Source organism: Camelus bactrianus, chromosome 11 (assembly GCF_048773025.1).
Source record: "Camelus bactrianus isolate YW-2024 breed Bactrian camel chromosome 11, ASM4877302v1, whole genome shotgun sequence".
Lineage (NCBI taxonomy): Eukaryota > Metazoa > Chordata > Mammalia > Artiodactyla > Camelidae > Camelus > Camelus bactrianus.
In genome coordinates this window covers 66,671,763-66,698,237 of record NC_133549.1, presented here as the reverse complement: position 1 = coordinate 66,698,237, position 26,475 = coordinate 66,671,763, and the positions used below count along the sequence as shown (strand labels likewise).

Sequence of the window (26,475 nt, the reverse complement as noted above, 5' to 3'; positions counted from 1 at the left end):
GACCTTTGTCCAATTCTCATACCAGGACAGGCGACAACCAAGTGAGACACAAGGGCCATGTGCCACACAGAACCATGGGACAAAGATGGCTCATCTTCCCAGGATGAATAGTTACAAACAACAATAGCTCTCGTGTGCTTCCCCAGTCTTTCAGGGGCAACTGTCTTCCACCATCTGTCACCTCTCTGTTTTATCTAAGGGGCCCTTTGTGGACCAGCAATCTTTCTATTTTATATTCCAATAAATGAAGCTATCTATTAAGGGGAAGAATATAAAATCTGCATGGGTTGTGTGGGGATTTTTAGTTAATTAAAATACTTCGTATTATGCAATATTTTAAGCCTACAGAAAAGTATAAGGAAGTTGGTCACAAACGCCTGTTCCTATGCCAGCAACTTTAAAAACTCAGTGTTCTGGCATATTTTCAAATATTGTGCTGTGCCTTTTTAAACTTTAAGCAAATGGTATCCCCACTGGAAGTGCTTTATTCTTTATACTGCAGTGTTTTTTCTCATCTATTTTTCTGATGTTTATCTATATTGATAAGTACAGTTCAAGCTTACTCATTTTTCTTGCTGTATTTTATTACATGAACAGACCATGGGTTTCTTTTTCAGTCCAATTGCCTATGAATGGATATTTCCTGATATTCTGCTATTACAATAAGCATCATTGTGCTTATCTCCATGATCAAATGAAGTTTAAAAAATTGTGGTAAAATATACAAATCATAAAATTTACCACTGAAACCTGTACATTTTTAAGTGTACAGTTCAGTGGCATTAAATGTATTCACATTATTGTGCACCATCACTACCATCTCTGGAATTTTTTTTCTTCCCAAACTGAAACTCTGTGCCCATTAAACATTAACTCCCCATTCCCCTCTCCCCACCACCAGGAAACCACCATTCTACTTTCTGTCTCTATGAATTTGACTGGTAGGTAACTCACCTAAGTGGAATCACACAATTTCTGTCATTTTGTGTCTGGCTTATTTCATTCTACACAATGCCTTCAAGGTTCATATCAAATGAATTTTTAAGAGAAAACCCAAGACGTGAACTAGGTTCCCTGTGGCCCCTGGACTACTCCTCAGCCTTCTTACTGTTTCCCTCTTTTTCCCCTGACCTCCCCACAATGAACTTTCCACAGAGCTGCCAGAGTGATCTTTAAACCTGAAGTAAGAGCTGGTGACACACACGTTAAAACCCTTCAAGTTTCCCCCTGTCCCCAGAGTAACTAACTCCTCATAAAGCCCTGCAGGGTTTGACCCCTGCCCACCTTGCCAATGGCGTACAGTAGCCCCTGCGCCTCCCATTGAACTCCAGCCCCACTGTCCTTTTGGTTTTTGGAACAAGGCAAGATGGTTCCGGCTTCAGGGTTTTTCTATGGCTCACACCTCAAGTCTCACCTCAAATGTCACCTCCTCAGAGAGGCCCTCCCTGATATGTTACCCCATTTACTTCCACTCAGCTCCAACTGCAACCTGTAAATGCTTTTGTTGGTAGTTTTTGTCTCGTACATCTCCCTCACTGGACTATAGCTCCCCGAGGACAAGAATGGGTCTGTCTGGTTGGTGATGGGTTCTGTCTGGTTGACTTAGTTTTGAGAAAAATTAAATCAGATGTGAGGAGAGAAATTCAGTGAGAAACACTCCACCTGCAAGAAGCACCGGATCTCTCCGCAGCACCCCCGCCCAGACCCACCTCTTCCTTGACTTTCCAGAGAAGGTGCCTGTTGGCCTAGCCCCTGCCACCCTCTGATGACAACTCACCTGGGACCAGGCTCCCGTCCGCCACTGTGCCGGACAGGGCACGCGGAGGCAGGGCCGACGGGCCTCGGGCCGGTCCCCGGGGCAGGCCTTTGCTGGCATGGCCTTGTGGGTACCATTGGACAGGGGCAACAGGCACTGCACCCCCCGGGTCTGCACCCCCAGCTTCCCACAGCTCCGGCTGCAGGTGCCCCACTCCTCCGTCACCCACCTGGAGACAGACAGGGCAAAAGGTAGAGGGAAGGCAGGACTATGGGATACATCCTCCCAGGGCCACTCCTACCCCCGGCACCACCGAAGGAGCAAAAGAGTGGGTCCAGGCCTCAGAATGCTTGGGAACCGAGCCAACCAACCACCTGGCTCTGCACCTGCCAGGCTGTGTGGCCTTAGGGAGGTCATTTATTCTCTTTTGTTTCCTCATCTGAAAGATGGGTACAATGCACATTTAAATCCTGGTATCCTGCGTGTCCTTGGGCAAGCTATCAACACCTCTAAGCCTTGGTTACCACATCTTTACATCAGGATTCTTTCCACACCTCCTATTTATTTATCTACCATGTGCAAGCACTGTCCCAGGTGCTGAGATTCAGCAGATCACAAAACAGATGAAAGTCGCAACTTGTAGAGTTAATGCCACTACCATGGGGCTCAGGGGACAATAAAAGAACTTGTACACGTAAAGCACATAGCAGAGTGCATGGCATGCAGTAGGCATGCCATAAATGCAGGCACTATTACTATCACTGTCAATGCCTGCAGAGTTTCAGCACTGATCAGCTAAGCTGGTGGCCTCCAAGTGTCCTTTAGCCACAGAGCAACTTCCAGCAGCATCTTAAGCAGACGCCCACTAGAAAATTTAGGCGAAAAAGCAAAATGCTCTGACGGGTGGAGGGAGGGGCAGCCAACTCCCACTCCTCTCTGTTTCCTGAGGTGTCATGTAGTAAAGCAGGGCTTTCAGCCAACCAGTTCCTTTAAAAAAGCAAACAAAAAGCCCCTGAACTTCATTTGGCATTTTACAGATGAAGAGACAAGGCAGGGTGGGGTGACTTGCTGGGGTCAACAGCAGAGTTAGCCCCATATGCTCTGTGATCACAGATGTTTGTGGGGAAAGTAGCCTGAATAGCAGTGCAAAGAAAGACATAAAAGAGAAGCATGGAAGGCTGAGAGGCCTGGATCGTGGCCTGGGCCGGACACGGGGAGGCCACAGCAGGCTCCAGCACTGGCCCTGAGGTCCCTCCACCCTGAGGGAGCAGAGCTGCTGTGGGTCAGCGAGGCCAAGTCAGAACCCCCCAACCATGGGAGGACTCCCGGGAAGGCCAGAGCATGGGCTCAGCTCTCTGAGGTTTCCTACTGGCCAGTTACCCTCGGCCCTGCCTAGGGGACCCTACAGAAGCCTGCTGGGGCTGAGGAGGTGCAGGGCCAGCTCTGCAACGGGCTCAGAGTCCAGACCTTAATCCTCCGCAAGTCACAGTTCTTCCTTCTCTCCAAAACTCCCTCCAAAAACCCACAAGAACATGACCTTGTGCTCAAAAGAGCCTGTATCCTTGGGCCCCCAACCAGGGGCTAGACCACAGCTGGGGGCTGGCAGGCCAGGCCGCGTCCCTGGGTCCCAGATGCCTGGGCAGAGAGGAGCTGGTGGGCAGTGTCCTGGCCCAGGACCTGGAGCCTGGAAGCACTGAAATCCACTTCCCCACCATGGACTCCCCTGGATCACTGAGGGAAACCTGTGTCCCCGAATCGAGCCTCAGCTTCCCCACCTATAAAGAATGCCGGGAGGAGCAGAACAAAGGAAGCGTCTTCCTCCTTCTGGGAGCAGAAGTTAATCCAGAAACCCCAGAGGGGACAGAGGGGCAAGGAGGGCAGCACTGGCCATGGGCAGAGCGTGGCGGGTGGGCTGCTCTCTGCTCAGGGAGTCCCAGGCTGGGTGCCTCCTTGGCACTCCAGTGCTGAGGGAAGCAGGCTCAGCGGCCCCTCCCTCCAGGGCCAGGGCTGGCAGAGGGTGTGACATCGGGGTCCCCATCCTTCCCCTAGAAGCACTCACACAGGCTGGGCACACGGGTGCTGGTTGCAGCGCCGGCGGATGGGCTTGGGCCTCTTCCTGTGATCGCACAGGTGCCGCTGGACCATGTGGTGGTCTCGTCGGCGCCGGCAGCCATACTTGGTGAACTGGATCCCTGAAGGGAGAGCAGCCTGCTGTGGGGCTCAGTCCCGCCAGGCCCCCACTGCCCTGCCCCTGCCCTGCCCCGAGGTGGGCTTGGGAGAGCCGGGAGCCAATCCTGCCTCCTTCTGTGCCTCTGCACCTCTTCACGCCCAAGCCACTTTCTGAAGAAGCCTTCCTTGACCAGCCCATTTTGGGTGTCCCTGGTATCGTGCAGGTGGGGACGTGGCTCTGGACCGCTACCACTCCGCACAGCTGGTGAGCCCCACAGGGCAGATGCCCTGCCCTGATATTGCTCAAGAACCCTTAGCCCATCCCCAAGCCCTGTCCAGAGAGTTTGAAGGAGAAACTAAGGCACGAGCTGGGGACGTGCCAAGTAGGGACAACGTCAGCCCCCCAACCAGCCCTGCTCGTCTCCCGAGAGGCCCTGGGCAGCCCCCACAAGGCGGTTGCACCGTCAGGCCAGCAAGTACCTCCTCCGCAGGCCTTGGTGCAGGGGGCCCAGCTCTTGAGCGCCCACTCGTAGGTGTCCGTCTCCTCCAGGAGCACGTTGTTGCTCCCGATAAGGGGCAGCAGGTCCTCATGGATGACATACTTGTAGGCCAGGCTGCTGCGGGGGCCACCCTCAGCCAGGGGGAGCACCTGAAGGGGAGATGGAGGAGGTGGCACAGGACTGGAGAGCAGAGAAGCAAGGCCAGCATGGGGGGACAGGGGAGGAGAGGTCAAAGGGAAGGACACATGGTCAGAAGCAGAACCAGTGAAAGCCAGGAGGGGGACAGCACTAACAGTGGCCTGGGGAGGCCATCAGACCACGAGCCACATAGCAAACCCAGGCGAAGCACCTACTGTGTGCCAGGCCCAAGAACAGCCTGTGTGACCATCGGTGAGACTCCCTCAAACAGACCTAAGTTCCAGCAAGGACGGGAAGCATGTCTGCTGGTCTGTTCACCAGGGCTCCCACGCCGCCTGACTCTAGAAGATGGTCTACAGTAGAGGCTCTTATCAGATATACGACTGCAAATGTTTTCTCCCATTCTGTTCAGGTTATTTTCTCACTTTCTTGAAAATGTCTTCTGATGTGCAAAAGGCTTCAATTTCTGTGAAGACCAATTTATCTATTTTTTCATTTGCTGCTCATGCTTCTGGCATCATATCTAAGACTCCAAAGCCATGAGATTTGTTCCTCTATTTTCTCCAAGAGTTCTATGGTTTTAGCTCCTGTACTTAGGGCTTTGATCTCTTTTTGAGCTGATTTTTGTACGTAGTGTGAGGCAGGGGTTCAACTTCATTCTTTTGCACGTGGATTACAGTTGTCTCAGCATCCTTAGTTAAAGGCATTCTTCTTTCCCCATTGAATGGTCTTGGCACTCTTGCTGAAAATCAACTAGCCATGGGTGTATGGGTGAGTAATAAGTACAGGGTGAACAGAAAGCATGTGTTGGATTGGATTAATATGCCGGCACTAAGAGGCTTCAGACCCTGCCCTCTAGGACCTCCCTGACTAATGAGGGTAGCACCAGGAACAAAGCCTGTCCAAGGTCTCCCTGCCACCAGCCAAGGCCGAGGGCACTGTGGACAGAGCCTTTCCTGGTCTGGTCTCCTGGGTTAACAATCCCTGCTCCTTAAGTCTGGCTGATGGTCTAGGAAGAGGCGGTGTGGACAGAGGTTGGCCCCAGCCAGGACAGGGGCACCATTCCACTCTCAGGAGGCTGGCAGTCCCAGACAGAACCCCTGGGCCACAGGCCACAGGAAGCCAGTCCTGGACTCACTTGCTGGCAATGCCATAATGCAAGTGGACACTGGATGATGGCAGAAGGACAGGGGCAACCAACCCAGGTCCCTCCAGCTCCTCTTGGGCCCTATTTCTGACCCTGTATTAAGGAGAACAGACTCCCTGTGTGTGGTGTCTCTGATCTGACAGTGAGACAACAGTTTCTTTTTCCCTCCTCACTTGTCGTCCTGCCAGCGTTTAAGCACAGAGGGCACCATGGCCTGGCCCAGGCTCCGGAAGACATTGGAACAGGGGGATTTCCACCAGGCCTGTGCTGGCTTGGCAACAAACAGTCAGTGAGGGGACTGGACAGGGGTAGCAAGTGGGGTGGGCAGGGGCCACTGCACAGGGTGTGGGCTCACCAGAACGGCGATAGCTTCGGGCAGGGGCCCGCTGGTCCTGAGGCTCTCCTTGGCATCCTCCACCGTGTACTCCCACTCAAGGCCCATTGCAGTGAAGGTCCGGCTCGTGGCTTCCTTGCCCTTGGGGTTGAGGATGAAGCTGCCTGTGACCTGGTTCTTCACCGCTGGCCATGGGGAAAGGGTCACACAGATTTCTAATCCCCTCCACAGGAGCATAAGCCACACCTCAGGGGCTTCAAGGCCATCCCAGTGGGCCCCTCGGGGCTCCGTGTCTACCTGTCACTCCTTCCCACCTGAGCCTTTCCCCAGTCAGACGGGTCATACCCCTGCTCCCACACAGCGTCCCTGCTTCTGGACCCTGGGGCACACCGTTCCTCCCACACGGTCTCCCTTTCTTTCTGCCTGCCTAATCTCCACCCATAATTAAGGCTCAGCACAATTCTCTCCTCCTCCAGGAAGTCTTCTTTGATTGTCCAGTCCTCAGGAATTTGCCCTCCTTACTACTTCTATAGCAGAGCATAGAGGCTAAGAATACAGGTTCTGGAGTCAGACTGATCTGAGAAAGTAACTAGCTTCCCTGTGCTGCCTGAGTTTCACCATCTGTAAAATGGGAATAATAATTATGCTGAGCTCATAGGGCTGCTGCCCACGAGGATGACTGTGGTATCCCATGCCCATCTACCCTGCTATGGGGCTCCTGGCACAACTGAAGGAGTTCACATATACAAGGAACTAGGCAGAGTGCACAGCAGCTGCTGGCACTTAATAAATGGTAGGCACTCTTAGTGTCACCAAAACAGTGCCTGACTTTCAGTATTACTATGATTATAGACATCCTGTCTCTCCCACAGCCTGTCAGTGTACCTTCTCTATCTCAGTGTCCTTGGCCCAACACAGGGCCTGGCACAGAGTGCAAATATAAAAAATATTTGTAAATTTCTACCCCTTAAAGTCCCACTCAGTGAGTAACTCGCAACTTGTTACTGAAAGGTGCCGTGTGGCGGTGGGTGGGAGATGTGTAGCTACAGACGCCCCAGTAAAGGCCCCTGAATCACAGCCTTATTCGCCCTGGAAGCATCAGGGGTTGGGGAAGGGTTGCAGCCTGGGACCTGAGCCCCCAGCCAGGTGGGAAGGGCAAAAGCTCCCCACTTGGTGTAATTGTCATATAAGAGCTAAGGATCCAGAGCACAAACCATGCCCTGCTAACTGCCTCCATGGAGTCCTCACCCACATCCTAAGGTTGGTGCTTTCATAATCCAGATGGGAATCAGAGGCTCCAAGAGAGGCAAGGATCTGTCCTGGACACAGAGGCTGACGGCCCAGCTCTCTGGAGGAACAGCCTCCCTGCTGAGTGGGAGGGGAGATGCCCCCTCATCTCCCTCAGCTTGATCTCTCTCAGCCCCCAGAAGCAGCAGACCCCCCAGGCCAGAGCTGAGCACCTCCTCAAATCTCCCCATGGCCCTTCTCTGCTCCCACAGCTCATGGCCACTGCTGCCCCCCACCCCCGGCTGTACACCCTGCACTGCAGGGGTGGGGGGGGGCTGGACTCAGCATTGACTCTCCACCATCCAGGCCCTACCAGCTCTGAGTCCTGGCCCTATCACTGACCTGCTCTGTACCTGGAGCAATTATCTGAACTCCTGGGAGCCTCAGCTTCCTTAGCTGCAAAGTGGGATAACAAGAGCCTTCGTGGGCTGTCATGGGGCTTCAGTGAGAGAATGAATGAAAAGTGCCAGCTCAAGGCCCCACACATAGTGGATATTAACAGCACGGCCTCTCCTCCCCTCACTTCCTTTCAGAATCGATGTCCCCAAATTCTAGAAGAGCCTAATGTGTTTGGACAGGGCCTTGGCCTTCACTGCCAAGGCTGCCACTTGTCCTGGGTTTCTCCTGAGAGCCTATACCCTGTTGGGTGTGGGCGTGCACACACACAGGCACACGAGCACACATACTCACTCACATAAACAGACTCTGCATATTTACAAGGCCACTGTGCATCTCACATGCATATAATCACACAACCTGGGCCAACGACAGGTCTGTTTTGCTTTTTCTCTGCCCAAGTTCCTGGAGAGCTCTAACCCTCAAGGACTCAGCCAATAAACTCAGCCCACATCAAGCCTGTCCGGGGTGCTAAGAGCTTCTGCCCTGACCTCTACAGAAGCCTGTTTGCAGCCTAACACTCCTAAGGAGCTAGACTTCTGGAGAGGGGCAGGATGGAAGGGGCTGCTGACACTATGGAATCACCCACAGGGGTGCAGCAGGAAGAGTGTCTGTAAGTATCACTCTCTTCTTGGGATAAATGACCCCTCTCCCCCTGCTCCTGTCTCTCCCTCGGCCCCTGTGCTGGCACAATTCCCCAGAGCCAGATAGGCAAGTGGACAGGGAGGTGGCCAAGCCAAAGGCCTCCCGCCTCCCACTCCCTGTGCAGAGAGGGGTGGCAGGCAGGGGCACGGGGCTGGGAGATGGGAGACCCAGGCCAGACTGGCTCACTCTGGGGGTGAGTGAAGATGCTTAGAGAGCCCACAATCCACTGGAGGCCTGTTTCCTTGTGCCTTCTGCCTGTTTAGACAAGGCCCAGGGGCCCTCTGGAGCAGGTTAGGAGTCAAGTACAACTGGGCTAATACAGATGTATTCAGGGAGTGCAAGTTCCCCAGGAGACTTAAAAAAAAGTTTTCTGTTATTTTGATGCTAATCTAAAAATATGAATAGCAACAGCTTTGTAATATACGAGCCTGCCTGGAGATGGTATGTTTTGTGTTCGTGTTTATGACAAGTTGGTGACAAGCAGTGTGACGTGGTGAGCATAGCAGGTAAGAGGGGCCTCTGGGACGTGCCAAGGCCCACTGGCATCATGGCCCCCACACTCTCTGTAAGGAGGCTGAACACAGACGAGCGTGGGAGAACCAGCCACTGCCCAATGTGCAGGCGGCAGCCTTCTGCCCACCTGCTGGCCAGGACCCGGCTCCAAACCATGCTTATGTGTTTTAAATTGAAATACAATTCACATACCATACAATCCAGCCTTTTAAAGTATGCAATTCAGTGATTGTGCGATCATCACCACTAAATAATTCCAGAACTTCTTTATCACCCTTGAAAGAAATCTGAAACCCATTTGCAGTCACTCACTATCTCCCTCTCCTGTTATCCTGACAACCATTAATCTAGTTTCTGTCTCTATGGATTTGCCTATTTTGGACATGTTCATTTTTTTTTAAATTTCCGATTCTAATTGTTAATTACTGATATATGGGAAAGCAACTGACTTTCACATATGAAACTTTTATCTTGCAATCATTCTATAATTGCTTATCATGATAGAAGTTTTTTGGTCGCTTCTTTCAGATTTTCTACATAGACAGTCGTTATCTGTGACTAGAGACACCTATATATCTTCCTTCCCAATCTTTTACTTACTTTTTACTTGCTTTCTATTGTTTTGTTTTGTTTTTTCCAGAGGCAGGGAAGATAATTAGATTTGTTTGTTTGTTTTAATGGAGGTACTGGGGATTGAACCCAGGACCTTGTACATGCTAGGCATGCACTCTACTACTGAGCTATACCCTCCCCTCCATGTTCATTTTTTGACAGCCAATTTAGTTTTAGCAAAGACAGAACAAAGCAAACAAACACACAAAAATCTCCCTCATTACAATAATGTTTTTAATGTGAATTTTACTGATTGATTTGGGGGCTCTGATTTTTACTGTCTTGACTTCATAGCTGTCTAACTGCTATACATGTAGAGAACAGACATCTAGCTTAGAGACTAGGCTTATGCATCATTATAACAAGAATAATTGAAGGGGCCGTGTGGTAGACTGCAAAAATGGCTACAAGTTCCTCCTATTCCTGTATGCTCACCTCTCTGCACAGTGACTTATCACATTTCCCATCAAGAGATAGTCTGTTCCTACCTCTTGTGTCTGGGCTTGGCCATGAGACTTGCTTGGGCCCACGGGACATGAGAAGGCAGGACACAAGCAGAGACTTCAAAAGGGCTCTCACACCCCGAAGCTTGCCCGCTCTTGCCACTCCTGAGGGCCACGTGACAGACACCACATGCATAATCCTGGGCTAGCCAGACGGGGATATGACCCTGTCACCCTCATGACCCCAGTTGACAGCCAGCACCAACCAGGTTCCTGAAGACCCACGAGCTGACTGCATTTTCATGAGTGCAGGCAGATGAGCACAAGAAATTATGTACACAAGAAATTAACAGTGGTTGCCCCTGAGGAAGGAAACTGCTCCTGGGGGATGGAGTGGGGAATCTTCACTGGCTCCCCTTGTATACCTTCTGAATTGAACCATGGAGCAGGCTGCCATTTCAACATACATACATACATACATACATACATAAGGGTTCTCTGCTGTTATTCAGATTTAGGAAATGCCCCCTGCTTTAGAATCCTCTCCTCTGCTCTCCCAGCTCCCTGACACCTGAGGGCAAATCCCAGGGTCTGGCTGCCCCTCTCCTAGTACCCCAGCACTCACCAATGCGGTGGGGGACCTTCTCCAGCTCCTCGATCTGGATGTGTCTGGCACCTGCTGGGATCTGTACCAGCTTGAGAGCTCCTGCCACAGAAGAGGATCCAGGAAAACCATGAGCATCCTGAGCTGGTAGACCCACAGCCCAGCATCCCCCATTACCCTCTCCCCTCACAGGTACCCAGGAACATCAGTTTCCTCATCTGGAAAATAGGAAGGGGCCCTTCTCCACAAGGTGCTGAGAGGATCAAAGTTTATATAGCTTAAAATGTTCTATAAACACTAAGGGGCTCTGTGTGCGTGTTAGTTGCCATTATTTCCCATTTTCTTGACCCTATTCTCCCTGATTTTTCCCTCCCCTCTTTCTCCTTATTCTTTAAGTCACTAACTAACAGGCCATGAAGCTCCAGCATGGGTGGCCCCCATGGTCCTCCCAATCCAAGGCCTGGAAACAAACCTTTCTCAGGGTCATAAACCTTCCACTAAGAAGGAGAGGCAAGGCAAAGCTGTAATTCTCCCCAAGGGAAATGGATCTAGTTCAGACTAAAGTGTAAAAGACTAATAGATGGCCCTTTTCAGCAGGAAGCATGGCCAGACTGGAGGTGGGGAGGGAAGTCAAGGAACTCAAAGGTATGAAAGAACTCAGGAATTAGAAGCAGGAAGTACCACAGTTTAAAAAAAAAATGGTGAGAGAGGAGAGCAAAAAGGACAATCACCAGTCCATTCTGGGCCACATCTTTAGACCTGCCTAACGCCTCATTCCCACCAACAGCCCCAGGCCAAAGAGATGGCTGAGCTGCTGTGACAACACAGTGTCTGGCAGGAAATGCTTTCGCACTCCTGAGCCCAAGCACAGGCGCAGCACGCCTGGAAGATGAGGTGACCGCAGCCAGGGGCAGCCTGGGAAGGTCTGGGACAGGCTCAAGGGCCCCCCTCCCCACTCTGAACTGTGCCCCATCTCAAGGAGGAAGGGTCCACCTGAGGGATGCTGCGGGCTCCAGGGACCCTGACGAGGCCAGAACCCCAGCCCCAGCCTGCTCACCTGCCTGCTTGGAGGCCTTGCCCAGGGTCCCCTTCACAGTCCTGCAGTGGGAGTTGTCGCCGCCACAGACCCCACACTTGTCATCCGCCTTCATGGACCCCACCTCCTTGTCACAGCCAACGGGCTGAGGCCAGAGATGGGGTCAGTGGGAGGAGGCTCCCATTTCCCCACCACCACCCCAACACCGGCAGCCCCTGGCTCCCTCCCCAGTCCCCAGACATGAGAGGACCATGGACTGAGAGGCATCCCTGTCCTTGTGACATGGGCAAGGTCTTATACTTGGCCACTCCTCTCCCCTCAAATGAGGCTGAGCAGTAACCCCTTTCTGGCATCCCAGGGTTGTGTTGAGGACCAAGGTGGGTTGTGGGTAGGGAAGGTAAGGAGATACCTGTCTTCTTAGGGAGCAGGAGGAGGGGCAGGCAGTGTAGCCCTCCACTCTCCCAGGGTAGGCAGAGGATGGGTGGCCCGGAGCAGGGCACCTACCACACACTCTCCACGGGCACAGACACTGTACGGGTCCCGGTAGCTGCAGCGTGTCCCGTCGTGGACCACCTGGTTCATGAAGACAATGTCTCCTGTATCCTCTGACTGGCAGATCAGCTCACACTTCTGAGCATCTATGGGGGAAGGGACCACGCTGAGCCCCAGCTGGGCTCAGAGAAAGTGGACTAGCCTAGGATGACATTAGCACATGGCTCAAGCAGGAAGCTCCATGGGCCAGCTCCGGGCACTGGGAAGGGGCATATTGGGTGTGGAACTGGTCTTAAAATCCCTACTATGTCATTTATGAGTCATGTGACCTTGGACAAATTCCCTGACCTCTCTAAGCCCCAGATCCTTATTTATTATCCCCAATCAGTAAAATGCCACATCATATTAAGTAAAATCAATTGACATAATAATCATCATCATCATCATCATCATCATCATCATCCAACACTTAGTGAATGCTTTCTATATGCCAGACACTTCCAAAACCTTTATACACTCTTGATGTACAACTTTAAATGCTTTATGTGAATTAACTCATTTAAACCTCTCAATATGCCCAAGGAAGTAGGCTCTAACATTCCAGAGGAAGAAACCAAGGACTAGAGAGGTTAGGAATTTGCTCAAGGCCACACAGCCACACAGTAAGTAAGCAGCAGAGCTAGGATTCTAACCCAGGCAGTCTGGCTTGAGTCCGGCTCTGACCGCTACAAACATATCACTATTCATGTAAGATGGTGAATCTCAACATGTCTGTGAACTTTAGAAGGCTGCATGAAAGTAAGGCAGAACGCAGCCTGGGTTTGGGTTTGTAAAATGGAGCAGCTTTTAGTTCTAGTTCTAACAATTAAATGTCTCTTCTCTTTTGGGCTATTAATGTCCTAAAAAAGTAGGTTCCGGGGAACATATAAACACTTGCTGTGTTTCTTAGAAAAAGAGACGTTGGGGCTTAGCTAACTTCCTGGAATTTGCCTAAAAGTCCTGGAAAAACCCAAAGGCCAGCTGCCCCATCGGCCTCACAGCCCCTCTCAATCCCGTGCTGCTGCAGCTTGTGTGGATCTGGATGGATATGCAAGGCTTTCAAAGCAAAAATTTTAAGGAACCATCTGGCTCCCTGCCCCTGGTCCCTAGGCTCCCAGGGTACCTGGAGACGTCTTCCCCAGCACTCAGGACTCAAGCCCGGAGCCCAACATCCAATACCACTTTGGATTTTAGGCACAGGAGGAGCCAGACTCCTGGCGGGAAGTGGGCCAGGGGCCAAAGGGTGGGGCTGCCACCTTCCCAAAGACAGGCAGAACCCTGACCAGCACACCCCAGGCAGGTGGGTTTCTGGGCAGCCCTAAAAGCCAGCCGACACTGGCAAGGCAGTGGTGAGCTCCCAGAGTGGCAGGCATCCAGGCGGGGGGAAACACTCCCTACAAGCATGTTCCGGAGGGGTCTGTGCACTGGCAGGCAACACACAGGCCTCTGAGGTCACTTCCAACTTGAAGTCTGTCATTCTAAGTGTGAGCCGAAAAACAGAGGGTCCTGCAATTGGTACTTTAGAATTTCTGCTACGAAGAAGTGGCTCTGGGCTCAGGAGAGGAAAGGCCATTCTAATCAGCGCCATCTGAGGGCTGCGTGGTAGGGATGAGCATCAGTTGGTGGGAGGACCACGGAGAGGTCGGCGGGGGGAGGTAGACTCTGAGGACCATTAAAGGCCCTTCCAGCCTGAAGGCTCTAAAACGGTGTGAATCCTAGCCTTTCAGTGGCTGCTCTCTGCCACTGTGAGAGCCATCTCTAGAAATGCTCCCAAACAGATAGGCACTGGCTTGGCCCCAAGATTCAGACCCTCTGTGTGAGTCCCCAGGCCTGTGTCTGTCCCTGGGCAGCCTGGAGGGTGTCAGTGTGAGGATCCCACAGGCTCCCACTGGCCTGCCTCTCAAATCATTTTCATTAACTGCTAGAACAGTAGCACAATCACTAACACCTAAAAACATGTATGTAACAGGACTGAGCTTCTCAGGATGCTGGTTATGCAAAGCAAGGGTTGCCTGCACCTGTACACGGCCTTCCCGCACAGGTAAGGACACGTCTGAGAGGCACCAACCCCCATAGCCAGCACTGCTGCCAGCCTCAATGGTACCTCTGGCCAAGTAACCCTTGCTCAAGATATTTCCCTTGCATCTACCTGTAAATGGTCAGCAGAAGCATACAAATCAAGGACAGTTTTGATGAGGATGCTGGCCCCCCGAGGTACACAGCGCAAGGGCCTGCATAAAGGCCTCTGGCAGACCTGCTGACTGCAACGTCCCTTTTGGTGCCACCACTGTCCCTCCACCTTCACTGGTGGGCCAGGCATGGGAGGCCCTGTCTGGGAAGACAAGGACCTAGCAGGTGCCCAAGGACACGTTGGGTGGGACAGGGAGCAGGGTCCGCTCACCGTCGTCAGGCTCATAGGGGACCCAGCTGTGCTTGGCGTTCTGGTGGGTGTAGTAGGAGTTGCGCTTGGCACACTGCTGGGCCCGGAAGTCCTCATAGGGCCCCGGACACTCCTCGCTGTTGCAGACCTGGTACTGGAACATGGGCCCTGAGCACAGGCGGCCTCCGTAGGCTGGGCTGGGGCAAGAACAGAGAGACCTTGCTGGCGGGAAGGCTAGGGAGGGCCAGGCTTCCCACATGGCCACCAGGGGTAGCCCAGCCTTTTCAAGTAGCAGAAAAAGGGGATCCATTAACTTACAAACTAAAAAGGGACCCCCACTGTGAGGCTGCTGAGCTCAGAGCCTTCGGGTCCCGTCAGGCATATACGTGCGTATATGTGTGTGTGCATGTGTGTGTGTGTGATGGGGGAGAGGAGAGAATGGGTGAAAGAAAGGGGGCAAGAAATGGGGAGGAGGGAGGAAGACGGGAGGGAACGATGAGCCCCCTCTAACTGGGCCGGAAGAGAAATCAGTCTTATTCATCTTTGTATGTTCTTTCAACTGTTACTCGGGGCCTGACATACAGCTGGCACTCAATAAATGACTCAAGTGTTCCTATCTGTATCCGCTTCCACTTAATATCATAATGAACTAAGGAGTCGTAAAAGAGACTTGGATTTGGAATCAGAAGATCTGGCTCAATCTAACCCCAAGTCCTGACTAAGCAACCTTGGGTAAGTCACTTAGTCTGGCCGTGCCTTAAATTCCCCTTCGAAGGAGGGACCATAACATGTTATTTTACCCACCTCCTATGTGTGTGAAGAATGTGTGAAGAATAAGAAAAGGTAATTTAAAGCAATCTGTATTCTCTTCCCCATTAAATTAAGAGGATTAGGTTAAGATTACAGATACAAAGAATCCAAGTGCACGAGGTTACTGGCGCTCTGCTCAGAGATGCTCGAGGATTACAGGGGTTTATGAACTGCTTAGCACCCTACCTGGCACAGAGAAAGTGCTCCATACACTGGAATAATGATCACAGCAGCTGACCTTTATTAGAGCTTAATCTGTGCTGGGTATGGTGCTGAGAGTACACATATTATTTCATTTAAGCCTCATAAAATAGTTATTATTACAGAGAAGTTCAATAAATGGGAGCTTTGATCAAGGGGATAACTATCTGTCATGACTGAAAGGTGGTTTTTTTCCAGAGTGGGCACACTGGGCCTTTCTCTAATCTGGCTTTCATGCCCCCCAACAGGTAGAAGTTATAAGGCAGTTCATTTTGGCTCATGTTTGTGAAAGGTCAGGACAGTCATCTGACACAGGAACAGGCTGCTCCGAGAGGCAATGAGTTTCATTGCTGGAGGTACCCAGCAGAGCGTGAAGACCACACCTGAGGATGCCGGCTATAAGGCCTCTGAGATCCTAGGAACTGCTGTCCGCAGTGCCCATCACATCACTCCACACTGTGAGGGGTGGGGCTGGGCCACACCCCACAGAGGTTCAGAATCCCTGGTTCCTGGAGCCAGCTGACCTGCATGGCCAGCCTCCATCTATCATGAAGCTGTTCTAAGCAGGCTGCTTCAGCTTGGGAGATGGAGGTCAGAGAGAGCTGGCACTCAGAGGTTCCAAAACCATGGGAGGGGGTCCCCATAGAGGGAATAAAAGGGAGAAATAGAATGCTCCCCTAGAATGCTGGTGAGGGGTCGGCGGGGGGAATACTTAGAAAGAGGTAAGTTCAGAAAAATTATAGGAAGTTTTGTTTCATGTGGTAGGAAACAGATTTGGGGAATTTATCCTCCAAAGACATGGCTAGTGAACATTTAGATCAGTGTTTTCTCAAAGTTCAGCTGAAGGATCAGGGTCAGAGGAGGGCTTGTTCAACTGGCCAGGCCTTGTGCTCACCCAGACTCTCTGCAGAATCTTCTGCACACGAGAGTCTGAGAATCATTGGTTCAGACTCAATCTCAGATATCAGACCCGATGAGAAATGTCAGATCCAGGCAGAAGTGATTTGGCTCCCTCAACAATTTTGGGTCCTCATCCACTGGAATACACAACCCAGTGCAGGGGACCTTCTTTCCTGTGCTCTGCCCCCTAGTGTCTTCCCCTTTAAGCCCCTCAGACCCCTGCCCTGCCCTGCCCATCCTAGCCAAGCACACTCACGGGGGATTGTCACAGTTCCGGCTACGGGATCGAACTCCGCCCCCACATGACCGTGAACAGGAGCCGAACTTGGTCCAGGAGCTCCAGCCTCCATCCTGGCCATAAGTCTGCTCCGGCGACTTCCAGATGCAGTGACCTTTGAAGCACCACTGGGAGGGAGCAGAGGGGTGTGAGGTCACCCTGGGGCCACCGCTGCCTTGCCTGCCATGGAGAGTGCCCAACCAGGCACCCAGCACAGCTGGTGGGTGCTGTGGATGAGCTCAGAGAAAGAGACATTAAGGGCATAAGCCTCGGGGTGACACAGAATCTCAGCCCTATTGTGAGCTGAGTGGCCTTCAGTAAAAGGTCCCCCTTCTCGAGCTTATTCCTCAGTTGTCCAATGTGGATGACAGCACCTGCCCCAGGGCTGCCGCGAGCTTTCAGTGAGATAACCAGGCACACACAGCCCTCCACGAATGGCAGCGGTATTATTAATGATGATAACTGGGCAATGATTTGGTTTACCACCCCAGGAGAAACAACAGGCGGATAAGGAAGCAAAGACACAATTTCCCACACTATCTAGAGGCTGATCTTGGCTTTGTACTTCGAAATCACCATCCAGGGACCTCAAGCAGGTACGTTCCTGGGAGGCCAGCCAGCCACACGGGAGGTCGTCCATGCAGTGGAGGGAGCACATGCCTCAGGCCCGAGAGACCTGGGTTTGAATCCCAGCGCGGCCGTGACTAGCTGTGTGTGGCTTTGGTAAGAGCTTTACCTTGCTGAGCCATGGTTTCCTTGCCTGTTAAGTGGGACAGTTCCAAGAACTGAAGGCAACAACACTTACAAAAGGCCTTTGCACAGGGCCAGGCACAAAGGACGGCTCAACCAGCATTGACTCTCTTCCCTTTCCTTGTCGGGCCCCAGTGAAGAAATACAGCAAAGCTCTCTAGGTCTTTTTCAAGAGATAACTGAGTGGTTCTCAGCCTTGAAGTCACCGCGGGGACCTTTTAAAACTCCAGATGCCCCGGCTTCACCCTAGACTGAGTCAGACTCTCTAGGGGTAGGGATGTTTTAAAGAAGTGGTAATTTTTACAAGAAGCAGTATACAATTGACCACTGAACAACTCGGGGGTTAGGGGCACTCACCCGCTGCAGTTAAAAATTCTGTGTATAACTTATAATTGACCCTCTGTAAGCGAGGTTCTACATTCGCAAATTCAACACATTATGTAATATGGTGGTATTTATTACTGACAAAAATCCACATACAGCGGAACCCATGCAGTTCAAACCTGTGTCGTTGAAGAGTCAACTGAGCTTTATATACCATAAGTCACTCATTTCAAGTGTACCATTCAATGATTTGTTCATAAATTTACAGCATTTGGCAACCATTACCACAATCCAACTTCAGAACATTTCCATCACCCCAAAAAGACAGCTCAGGCCCATCTGGAGTCATTCCGTGTTTTGGGGGATGGGGCTTTGAAAGCTCCCCAGATGGTTTTAATTGTGCAGACAAAACTGAGAGCCACTGATTAACTCTTGTGTGAAACTGTGACAGAAGAGGGTCCAGAACCTTGAAAATGCCTGGAGCAGGTATACCCCAGGCTCCAGGATAACAGCCTGCCAGGTCTGGAGTGCACTGGGCCTGTACGAGGCCATGGGAAGCTCCACCCGTCTGGGAAGGGGCAGACCCTGACAGATGTGAGTGGCAGGAGCCTGGTGAGGGCAGAGGACGGAGGGGTGGGGTCAGGTCCGTGCCTGGACTCACAGCTGCTGCTGGGCGATATCCCGCCTCTCTAAACACCCTGCTTCTTCCCAGCTCCCTCGTTTGCTCTGACATGGCTCATAACTTCAGAACAACCTGAATGGGAAGAATGCTTAGTCAGGGGTCAGCAGCGGGTCAATGAATGGCCCAAAGTCACCACACAGAGATTGGGGCAGGGCCAGCAATAGAGCGGAGGGGGGTTTCAGACTCCAGCTCAGGGCTCTCAGGTGCGGCGTCCCCCTGAAACCCACACACAGGAGGGTGCAAGCACACATCAGGAAGTAGACGAAAGGGCAGGTTTGGGTGGGAGCGGGGAGAACACATGTGTGGGAGAAACGGCATGGTGGAGTAGGGAGGAGGAGGCGGGACACCTGCAGTCTTCCCTTCATCCCTTCTCTGCTAATCACCCTCTGTCTGACCTCCGCAAGTTCCCTAACCTGCCTGGGCCTCACTCTCCTCATCTGTAAAATGGGAGTAAGCATTCCTGCTGATGGACTATAAGACAAGGCCAAACTGTGCACTGTAGAAGCCGAGGACTGTGGTGCAGGGAAGACGGTGTGAGCATGTGAGTTGACGTGCAGACCCCATGCCTATCTGCCTGCACGTGAGGCTCCCTCCTGTTCTCTTGCACTGACCCACCCCCCACACACTCATATCCACACTTGGTGGGGAGGCAGGGGCTCCCTAGGGCCTGCACCCTGGGCCCTGCGGGTACCTTGCCTGGTGCGCACTCAGTCCCATCCAGCGGGGGCCCCTTCTTGGTCTTGCAGAAGTACGGGTTGTCAGGGTGGCTGCACCACAGCTGCTTGCAGGCCTCAAAGGTCCTGAACTGTGCGGCAAGGGGGATGGGGTCACTTGGCTGGACCAGCTCTCCAGCTCTGACAAGCTGTCCAGGGGGTGAAGGGCAGTGACAGAGAGAGGGAGGGTGTGGTGGGCACTGAGGCCAGAACCCTGCAAGGGAGGCCGGACGGGCCTGTCCAGCAGAGCCCCACACACCCACTAGCTCAACCCTACCCAAGGGCCAGTGGCCTCCAGTGGCCCCTCCTCTCTCCAGCAGGGCACTGGGAGGAAGGCACCAGCCACAGCCCACACTCCTCTGGTCTCCCCGCCAGGCCTCCCTCCCTGCCTTTGCAAAGGCTACCCTGTCACTGAGCAGGGACTAGGGTCTTGAGTCTCTGGGGAGGCTGGGCCTGCTGATGCCCTCTGAGTCCTGTGCATACTGGGGGCTTTGAGGGGGCTGCCAGCCTGGCCCAGACCCCGAAGCACCCAGACAAGGCCAGGAGTCCTACTTCCTTCTAATCTCACCCAGCCATGCCACAGGTTGGTACCTTATGTTCCAGATTGTCTAGGAAAGCCCCAATTTCCTTTCCTCTATCATCCCCTTGCTAGGCAGACAAGTGTCCTCCAAATACAGCATTTGGGCACTGAAATCCCACATCCCAGGCTGTTTCTCCACCTCCAAAGCAGAGACCAGGTATCCCAGTGTGGCCTGGTCAGTGGGCAGGGTGACCACACACAGAGCTGAGGAGGGGGGCTGCTTTCTCGGATGGGGCCGTTTGAGGTTCTCATGGCACCAGGGCCTGACCCCTCAGAAAGCCCTCTGCCCAGGATGTCCCCTTCTGTGAGCCTCTGCCTGGGCCCTTGTTCAATTCTCTCCCGGGTGGCTCTAGCTGGTCACTGGGCTCTAGCCTCGCCCTTGCCCTGTCCTGCAGGGTAGGGACAGGGCTCTGCCCTTGGATCCATCTCCTCAGGCGTGGGGTGGAGGGAGCACCCGAACTGACACAGGGCCTACCTGGCAAATAAGCTCCCCTGGTGAGCAGCCAGCCAGGATCCTACTGGCAGCCCACCCTCTCTGTTCCACTCTGCTCCCATCGTCCCCAGGGCCCAAGCATTCTCCAGCCGCTGCACATGCTGCCCTCGCAGGTAGGACTGGGTGGGGCAGGTATGCAGCAGAAGGTGGCTGGGCCTGGGCCCTGGGCATCCTGCAACACTCCCAACCCCCACGGTGGCTGACACAGAGCCTGCGAGCCCATCGCCAGGCTGCCTGGGCGAAGGTGCTATGTAAATGACCAGCCTGGGCTCCAGGAGGACCTGGCCTGGTGTACCGGCTGGCAGAGGCCGTGAGAACTCACCGCTGAGCAGGTGTGGTATCCAGTACCGAAGTCAAAGCGGCACTGCTCATCCATTGAGTAGTCAATGCCAGGCAGCTCCGGGGGCTGGGGCCAGGCGGGAGCAAAGGGGTCATCAAGGAGGCAGTCGTAGGAGCTGCCGGCAGAGACAGGAAGGTGAGGCAGGCAGGGGTGGGACCTCCCAAGCTCCCCCTGCCCAGTTGGGTAGAGGGCTCTCCCTTTCCTGGTAGTGGGGTGGGTTTAACTGAGCAAGGAAGGCCTGCAGGAATCTGCCCCCACCGCCCTGTGCCAGGACCTGTGTTCTCTGGGGAGCTCAGGCTGCCCTGAGCCCCCATAGCTTCCACCCAGGAGGCACCCAGGGCAAGGGCACCTAGGACTGGGTTAGGCACTCAGCTTGTACCTTTCTTACGGGGCCCATTTTGCCCATGTTAAAGGGACACACCATGGCCCAGATTAAGGGTTGGCTCAAGGACAATCTGAGGACTCATTGCACTGGGGGAGAAAGAAGTCAGCCTGCCATACAGGATGGACGCTGGGCCCTGGCCAGCCACTGCATGAGGTTAGTGACAGCATCTCTGCCAGCACCTGCCCCCCCACCTCAATTCACTCTGCACCCACTCTCGGCCTTGAGCTCCCGAGTCTAATGCTTGTTCTGGGCCTCTATGTCCCTGGGGCCCCAGGAGCTGACCAGCAAACCCGGCTCTAAGCATGTGTCAAGGGCAGGATGCTATGGGAGGGGAAGTGACTTGGGGGTGACGGAGTGGCAGGATGCATGCTCCTGTCCTGGTCCGGAGGGCAGAGGTGACCTACGGGAGGTAGCGGCTGAGCTCCAGCTTGCTGCAGCGGGACCAGTGGAAGCGGTGGAAGGCAGCCTGCACCAGGGGCGCCATGACGCTGCCCAGGCTGGTCTCGTCTGCACAGCCGTTCCCCTGACCATCGTGCTCCATGCCAAGCCTAGGGTTGGGGGAGAGGACAGAGGGGAGCTCTGTGTCACACCCGTGGAGCCCACCCCGGGAAGACGGGCAGGCGAGCCAGAGACCCTGCCCTGACCAGGCTTCAGACTGTGCCTTGTGGCCTTGGTCTCCCCACCGTGCAGTGGGGAGGGCCACCCCCTGGATGGAAGCTAAGCCCACCCTGCCCCCAATCCACTCCTCAAACCCCACCCACATCCTCACAGCTTCCAAGCCCAGCTCAAGCCCCACTCTTGCCCCAGGACAAACTCCCTGGCCGCCCTGCCCGTGGGCAGCTGCCTGCACCACCATTAACAACTCGCATGCTGTGCCCTGTCCTCCCTCCAGACCCAAGGCCTTCGTGTGCAAGGACCAGTCTCACTCTGTTCAGTTCAACCTCGCTTATGCACCCCTCCCTGTATGCCAGCCTCTTTAGCTTCTCCCAGATTCCGTAGTACCCAGCACAGAGCTTTGCGCGTCGCATGCACCTGCCATGATTATAGTTTAAATGTAAAATTTCACTCTTTACAGTTAATATTTAACACCAAAACCCAAAGGTTCTAAATTCTTAAATGCTCCCAGGTGGCTGCATCTGCTTGACTGCTAGACAGACACATGGGCCTCTAAGCCTGACTTGTCTCTCCACAGGGAGGGCCTCTGTCAGTGAAGAGTGGATACTCCCCCTCAACACCCCACATACAGCAAGACAAGCTTCTGGCTCCGGAATATGTGGATCATTGGCTTCTAGGGCAGGAAGGGACCTCAGAGGTTTCCCTGGTGTCAGCCTTCATGTTGCTGATGAGAAAACAGAAGCCCTGGAGAGGAGCCGCCACCCGCCCAGCGAGGAGCAGGGCTGGGATGAGATCCGCACAGGCAGGCCCTGGGTCTGGCCCACTCCTCTCCTTCCCACATCCTTCCAGCTGCATAAACGCCCTCGCTCTGCGCTCTGCGTGTGGGCCGAGCTGGGGGGTGTGTCCCTTAGCTCTGCCATCAGGGACAGACAAAGCCAGGAGGCGGGACTATGGCACCTGTGTGTCATCATCAAACACTGTGGATGGTGGTGTCTTTGTTTTCTCCCAGCATGTAGCTTTTTGTATGCTTCTCTGTTCCGTTCTCCACTGTAGCCTCATTTCTAGAACAGGGCCAGGAACAGGGTAGGTACTCAAGAAATACTGGTTGAATGAATGAATGAATATGCTCTAAACCAAATACAAGCCAGCCACCAGCCTGGCCCGAGGCTTAGGTCTAAGTGTACCTGTTTATGATGGACTCAGGCCAGCGCTCCAGTGCACTGAGCACCAGGGCAGGCTTCAGGTGTGGCTGGGACAGAGGGATAGAGGCCAGCCTAAGAGCAAAGCACTGCCTTTGAGGGGACAATGCCACTGACCTGCCAAAGGCAGGGCCAATCTGGTCACCCACAAACCTGGGATTTGCAGGCCGGTCCCAAGGCAGGCCCAGAATTGCTGTCCAAGCCCTGGGGCTCCCTCTCCCATCAGGGCAACTCCTCTGGCATCTCTTAGGACACTGGGATGGGAGCCTGATCTGGGGCAAAGCCTCCCACAGGCACAGATCTCCTTGGAGCTCGAGGCACAGCCCACCCTCTCAGTGCCACTTACACGTGGCCAGTCTCGTGGGCCACCACGAAGGCCGAGGAGAAACCATCCTCATGGTTGAGGGCACAGCTTCTCAGGGGGTGGCACATGCCAGTGACAGGTGCATACCCTGCCAGGGAGAGGGAGAGAAGACAGAGAGAGGTCATGCTCAGGTGAGGTAGGACTCGACGAGGTCTGCACTGAGCCAGCCACCACAGGGACATCCTGACCCCATCACTGCCGGAGGGTCCCTGGAGGAAGAAGGTACAGCCCACCCGGGGTACAGCACCTGGGCCGAGCTTCCCCCACATCCTAAGGCCTAAGGCCTTCCCTCTTGGCCTGCAGCTGCCCTGCGCCTGCCGGCCCCTCCTCTAAACAAGGTAGTGCACCCCGAGCCTGCTCACACTCCAACTTCCAAGCTGTGTCCCTCCAGCTAGTCAGTCACTGGTCAGTCAACAAACAAGCTCCAAACATGTGGGGGTAGCAGGTGGCACCGTGTTAGACACTATGGGCAAAACAGAGGAATCAGGTATAAGCCCGCGCCACCCCCCCACCAAAAACACATCCGTGCACTTAAGGGGTAGATGGCTTAGCAGGGAGACTAGGGGTTGGGTCAGCTCAGGTGTGGGTCTGCAGTGACGGAGTTCAAGGAGCACAGAGGGGTGTGTAGGGTGACTGTGCTGTAACCTTCTGTCTTCATCCCAGGAAAGAAGGCCCTGGCCTACCCACAGATCCACGCCCCTCCAGCCCAGTGATCCACACCCACTCATCTCCCAGATTCTCCCAGCTGTGGCATGGGGGAAATAGTATTTGTCTCCTCCATTCCAGGGCTGCTAAAAGGGCAGAGGGAGGCATGAAATGTCTGTGACAGAGTATGGCTGGAGGCGCTCTGCCAACACAAGAAGCTTTGCCTGTGATGGAGACAGAAGGATACAACATGGACAGAAGCATCCTGAAGATCACCGAGGTCTTCAAGCAGCCAGGCTCCGGGACAGTGAGCACAGGGCCCAGGGCCTGACTCACAACCATCTATCTGCAGGCTCAACCAAGGCAGCAAGAACCAGAGTGGGGGCCCCTTCACTTCCCCTGGCCCCCAAGAAACCATTTCAAAGCTCGCCCACTTGTCCGGCCAGGTCGTGTCTCCAAAGTCCCACAGATAGTTTTGTTGACAGAAAATCTGGCCCCTCAAAACATCCTGGAGTGGCCTCAGAGAGAATCCTGGCCTCTGCCCTGCAGCTCCACACACCTGGCCAGGACAAATACAGTACCTTGCATACCTGAGGGCCCAAAGTCCTGCCGGGTGAGGAAGACGACGTGGTCGTGGTGCTCTGCATGGCCGGGGTCTTGGCGCTGCTGAGAGTGCGCCCAGCGACACACCTGCTCCAGGCTGCGGGAGGGGTTCCCGCGCTCGATCAGGCTCAGGGACTGCAGGGCCAGAGAGCAGGGCGGCCGGTCAGAGCCCACAGACCACGGCAAGGACCTGGCGTGCCACTCCCACATGCAGGGACACTGAGGCCGGCGGTATGGCAGTGCCTACCCCAAGGTCACCGCTGTCCCACTCTGGCTGCAGCTGGCACACAGCCCCCCACCCCACCCCCACTTTAGGGCACCTGTCTGCTGAGAGAGAACACATTATCTCTAATCCCTCAACTAACCTGCAAGGCAGGTGCCACTCTGAGCATCTCCGCTGTATGTTCATCGTCTCATTTAATCTTCACAATAGCCCCAGGAGGGAAGTTCTGTTGTTACTTCCCTTTGGGGAAGAACAAGCGACAGAGCCCAGGGCCCCAGGGCCCAGCCCCGGAGGGACTTGTCTTGTTGCTTCCCCTCTAAGCCCCACTTTCCCCATCCACTCAAGGAGCGGGACCTTCAGCTCTAGGGGTTTAGGACTGTCCGTTTATCTGATCAGAGGGAATCATACACCCCCGCTTACCAACCCCGAATGACCCTGTCATTGAAGCCTCAACTCTAACAGTCTCCGGGTTCTGATTCTGAAGACAAAATGTTTCCTAGATCCTGTTCCCCCTCTCCCACAACCCTTCTCCCTCCAAACCCTGCCTGCTGACAAGGGGGTTTACCTGCCGGTAGCCAACCATGATCAAGCGGACCAGGGCGATGTTTATGTGGGCCCCCAGGGACTCGTCATGGTAAATCTCATCCACCTGCAAGAATAGAAGAGCACCTAGTTTCAGGAGAAGCAAGCATTCATTACAAGTCCCCCGCGTGCCAGGCATCCGACACATTCTCCTATTTCATCCTTTCCACGGCCTTATCTGGAAGGCATTCCTAGCCTGATTTCCAGATGAAGAAACTGAGGCAGAGGGAGGCAAGATGACCGGCCCAAAGACATGCAGTTAACAAACTGCAGGGCTGCAGTTCAAATCCTGGCTCACCGAATTCCGATCCTGAGCTCTCTCTGGGAAGCTAAAGTGTGAGGGGGCCTGGTCTCAAAGCCAGCAACTCGGACTGACTTGTTTTTCCATGTCTATGAAGAGTCCCTCCAGAAATGCCACAGCTCAGGCCACTTGTCCTCACCGCCCTGTATAGCTATCCAGCTGCCACTGGAATCATCTGTCTGCCCTGTGGTGCCGGAGCACACCTCCAGGGCAAATCCGGGGGGGGAAGTGCTCTAGCGCCTTCAAGCAGAAACAGCAGCAGAGAAGCCTGTTAAAAATGCAGCCTCTTTGGTCCACCTCCTGAATCAGAGTCTGCCTTTGGGCAAGATCCCCAGTGATTCTCAGGCACGGTCAAGTTTCAGGGAGGAGAGCTGCACTGGATTCGTCCCTTGTCCCACAGGCTCAGGGACCTGGGGGGCAGTCCTGGCACAGTCTATCAAAGAATGCAGCCCTCTCCAAACCCCTGGTCGGGAGACCTGGAACAGTGTCCGTGACAGACTGGACCCTGACTCTGCCTGTCCACCCCCAAGGACAGGGAGCTCACCTGCTCCTGAAGATGCCCATCTCCTGAGTGGTCCCACTGGACAACTCCAGCTTTTTAGTTTTCAGTAACTTTTATTCCTGAATACAAAACATTCCACTCTAAAAACTTTGAAAAGTATCCAAAAAAAAAAAAGAAAAAAATTAAGTCATCTACTATATACCAGCCAGATATATAACAACCACAGTTAACACAGCTTCCTGCTGTGTGTGTATGTGTGTCTTATTTTACAAAACTGGAGTCCTACTGAATATACTGTTTGTAGTTTTCTTATTTTAAAAAACTTCATTCTGTGGATTTAAAAGCATCACTTCTAAAGTCCACACGTCATGGTCCAACACTTACGTAACTACGCCCCTAGTTGGGCATAACCCCAGGGAGAGGTGACTTGTCCAGCAGGAAAAATGACATGTTCAGCAGGTCACAGCAACGCACAGCACACAGCAACGCAGCTAC

At 53.6% G+C, this 26,475-nt stretch overlaps 1 protein-coding gene across 11 annotated transcripts in view; it reads right to left on the bottom strand.

Annotated features, from left to right (window-relative positions):
- The window catches only part of ADAMTS14 (ADAM metallopeptidase with thrombospondin type 1 motif 14), a 127,519-nt gene that overhangs the window by 57,565 nt on the left and 43,479 nt on the right, over positions 1-26,475 (bottom strand). For 10 of the 11 annotated variants that reach the window (XM_074374147.1, XM_074374142.1, XM_074374144.1 and 7 more), the window contains exons 5-19: positions 25,161-25,244; positions 24,351-24,507; positions 23,107-23,212; positions 21,351-21,494; positions 20,544-20,676; positions 19,127-19,240; positions 16,659-16,807; positions 14,513-14,688; positions 12,085-12,218; positions 11,602-11,725; positions 10,566-10,646; positions 6,066-6,229; positions 4,406-4,574; positions 3,816-3,948; positions 1,778-1,985 (exon numbers count right to left, since the gene is read on the bottom strand). In XM_074374147.1, the coding sequence (XP_074230248.1) occupies positions 1,778-1,985; positions 3,816-3,948; positions 4,406-4,574; positions 6,066-6,229; positions 10,566-10,646; positions 11,602-11,725; positions 12,085-12,218; positions 14,513-14,688; positions 16,659-16,807; positions 19,127-19,240; positions 20,544-20,676; positions 21,351-21,494; positions 23,107-23,212; positions 24,351-24,507; positions 25,161-25,244 (2,076 nt within the window). The remainder of the gene's footprint in view (positions 1-1,777; positions 1,986-3,815; positions 3,949-4,405; positions 4,575-6,065; positions 6,230-10,565; positions 10,647-11,601; positions 11,726-12,084; positions 12,219-14,512; positions 14,689-16,658; positions 16,808-19,126; positions 19,241-20,543; positions 20,677-21,350; positions 21,495-23,106; positions 23,213-24,350; positions 24,508-25,160; positions 25,245-26,475) is intronic. The other variant, XM_074374146.1, reaches the window with a different exon arrangement.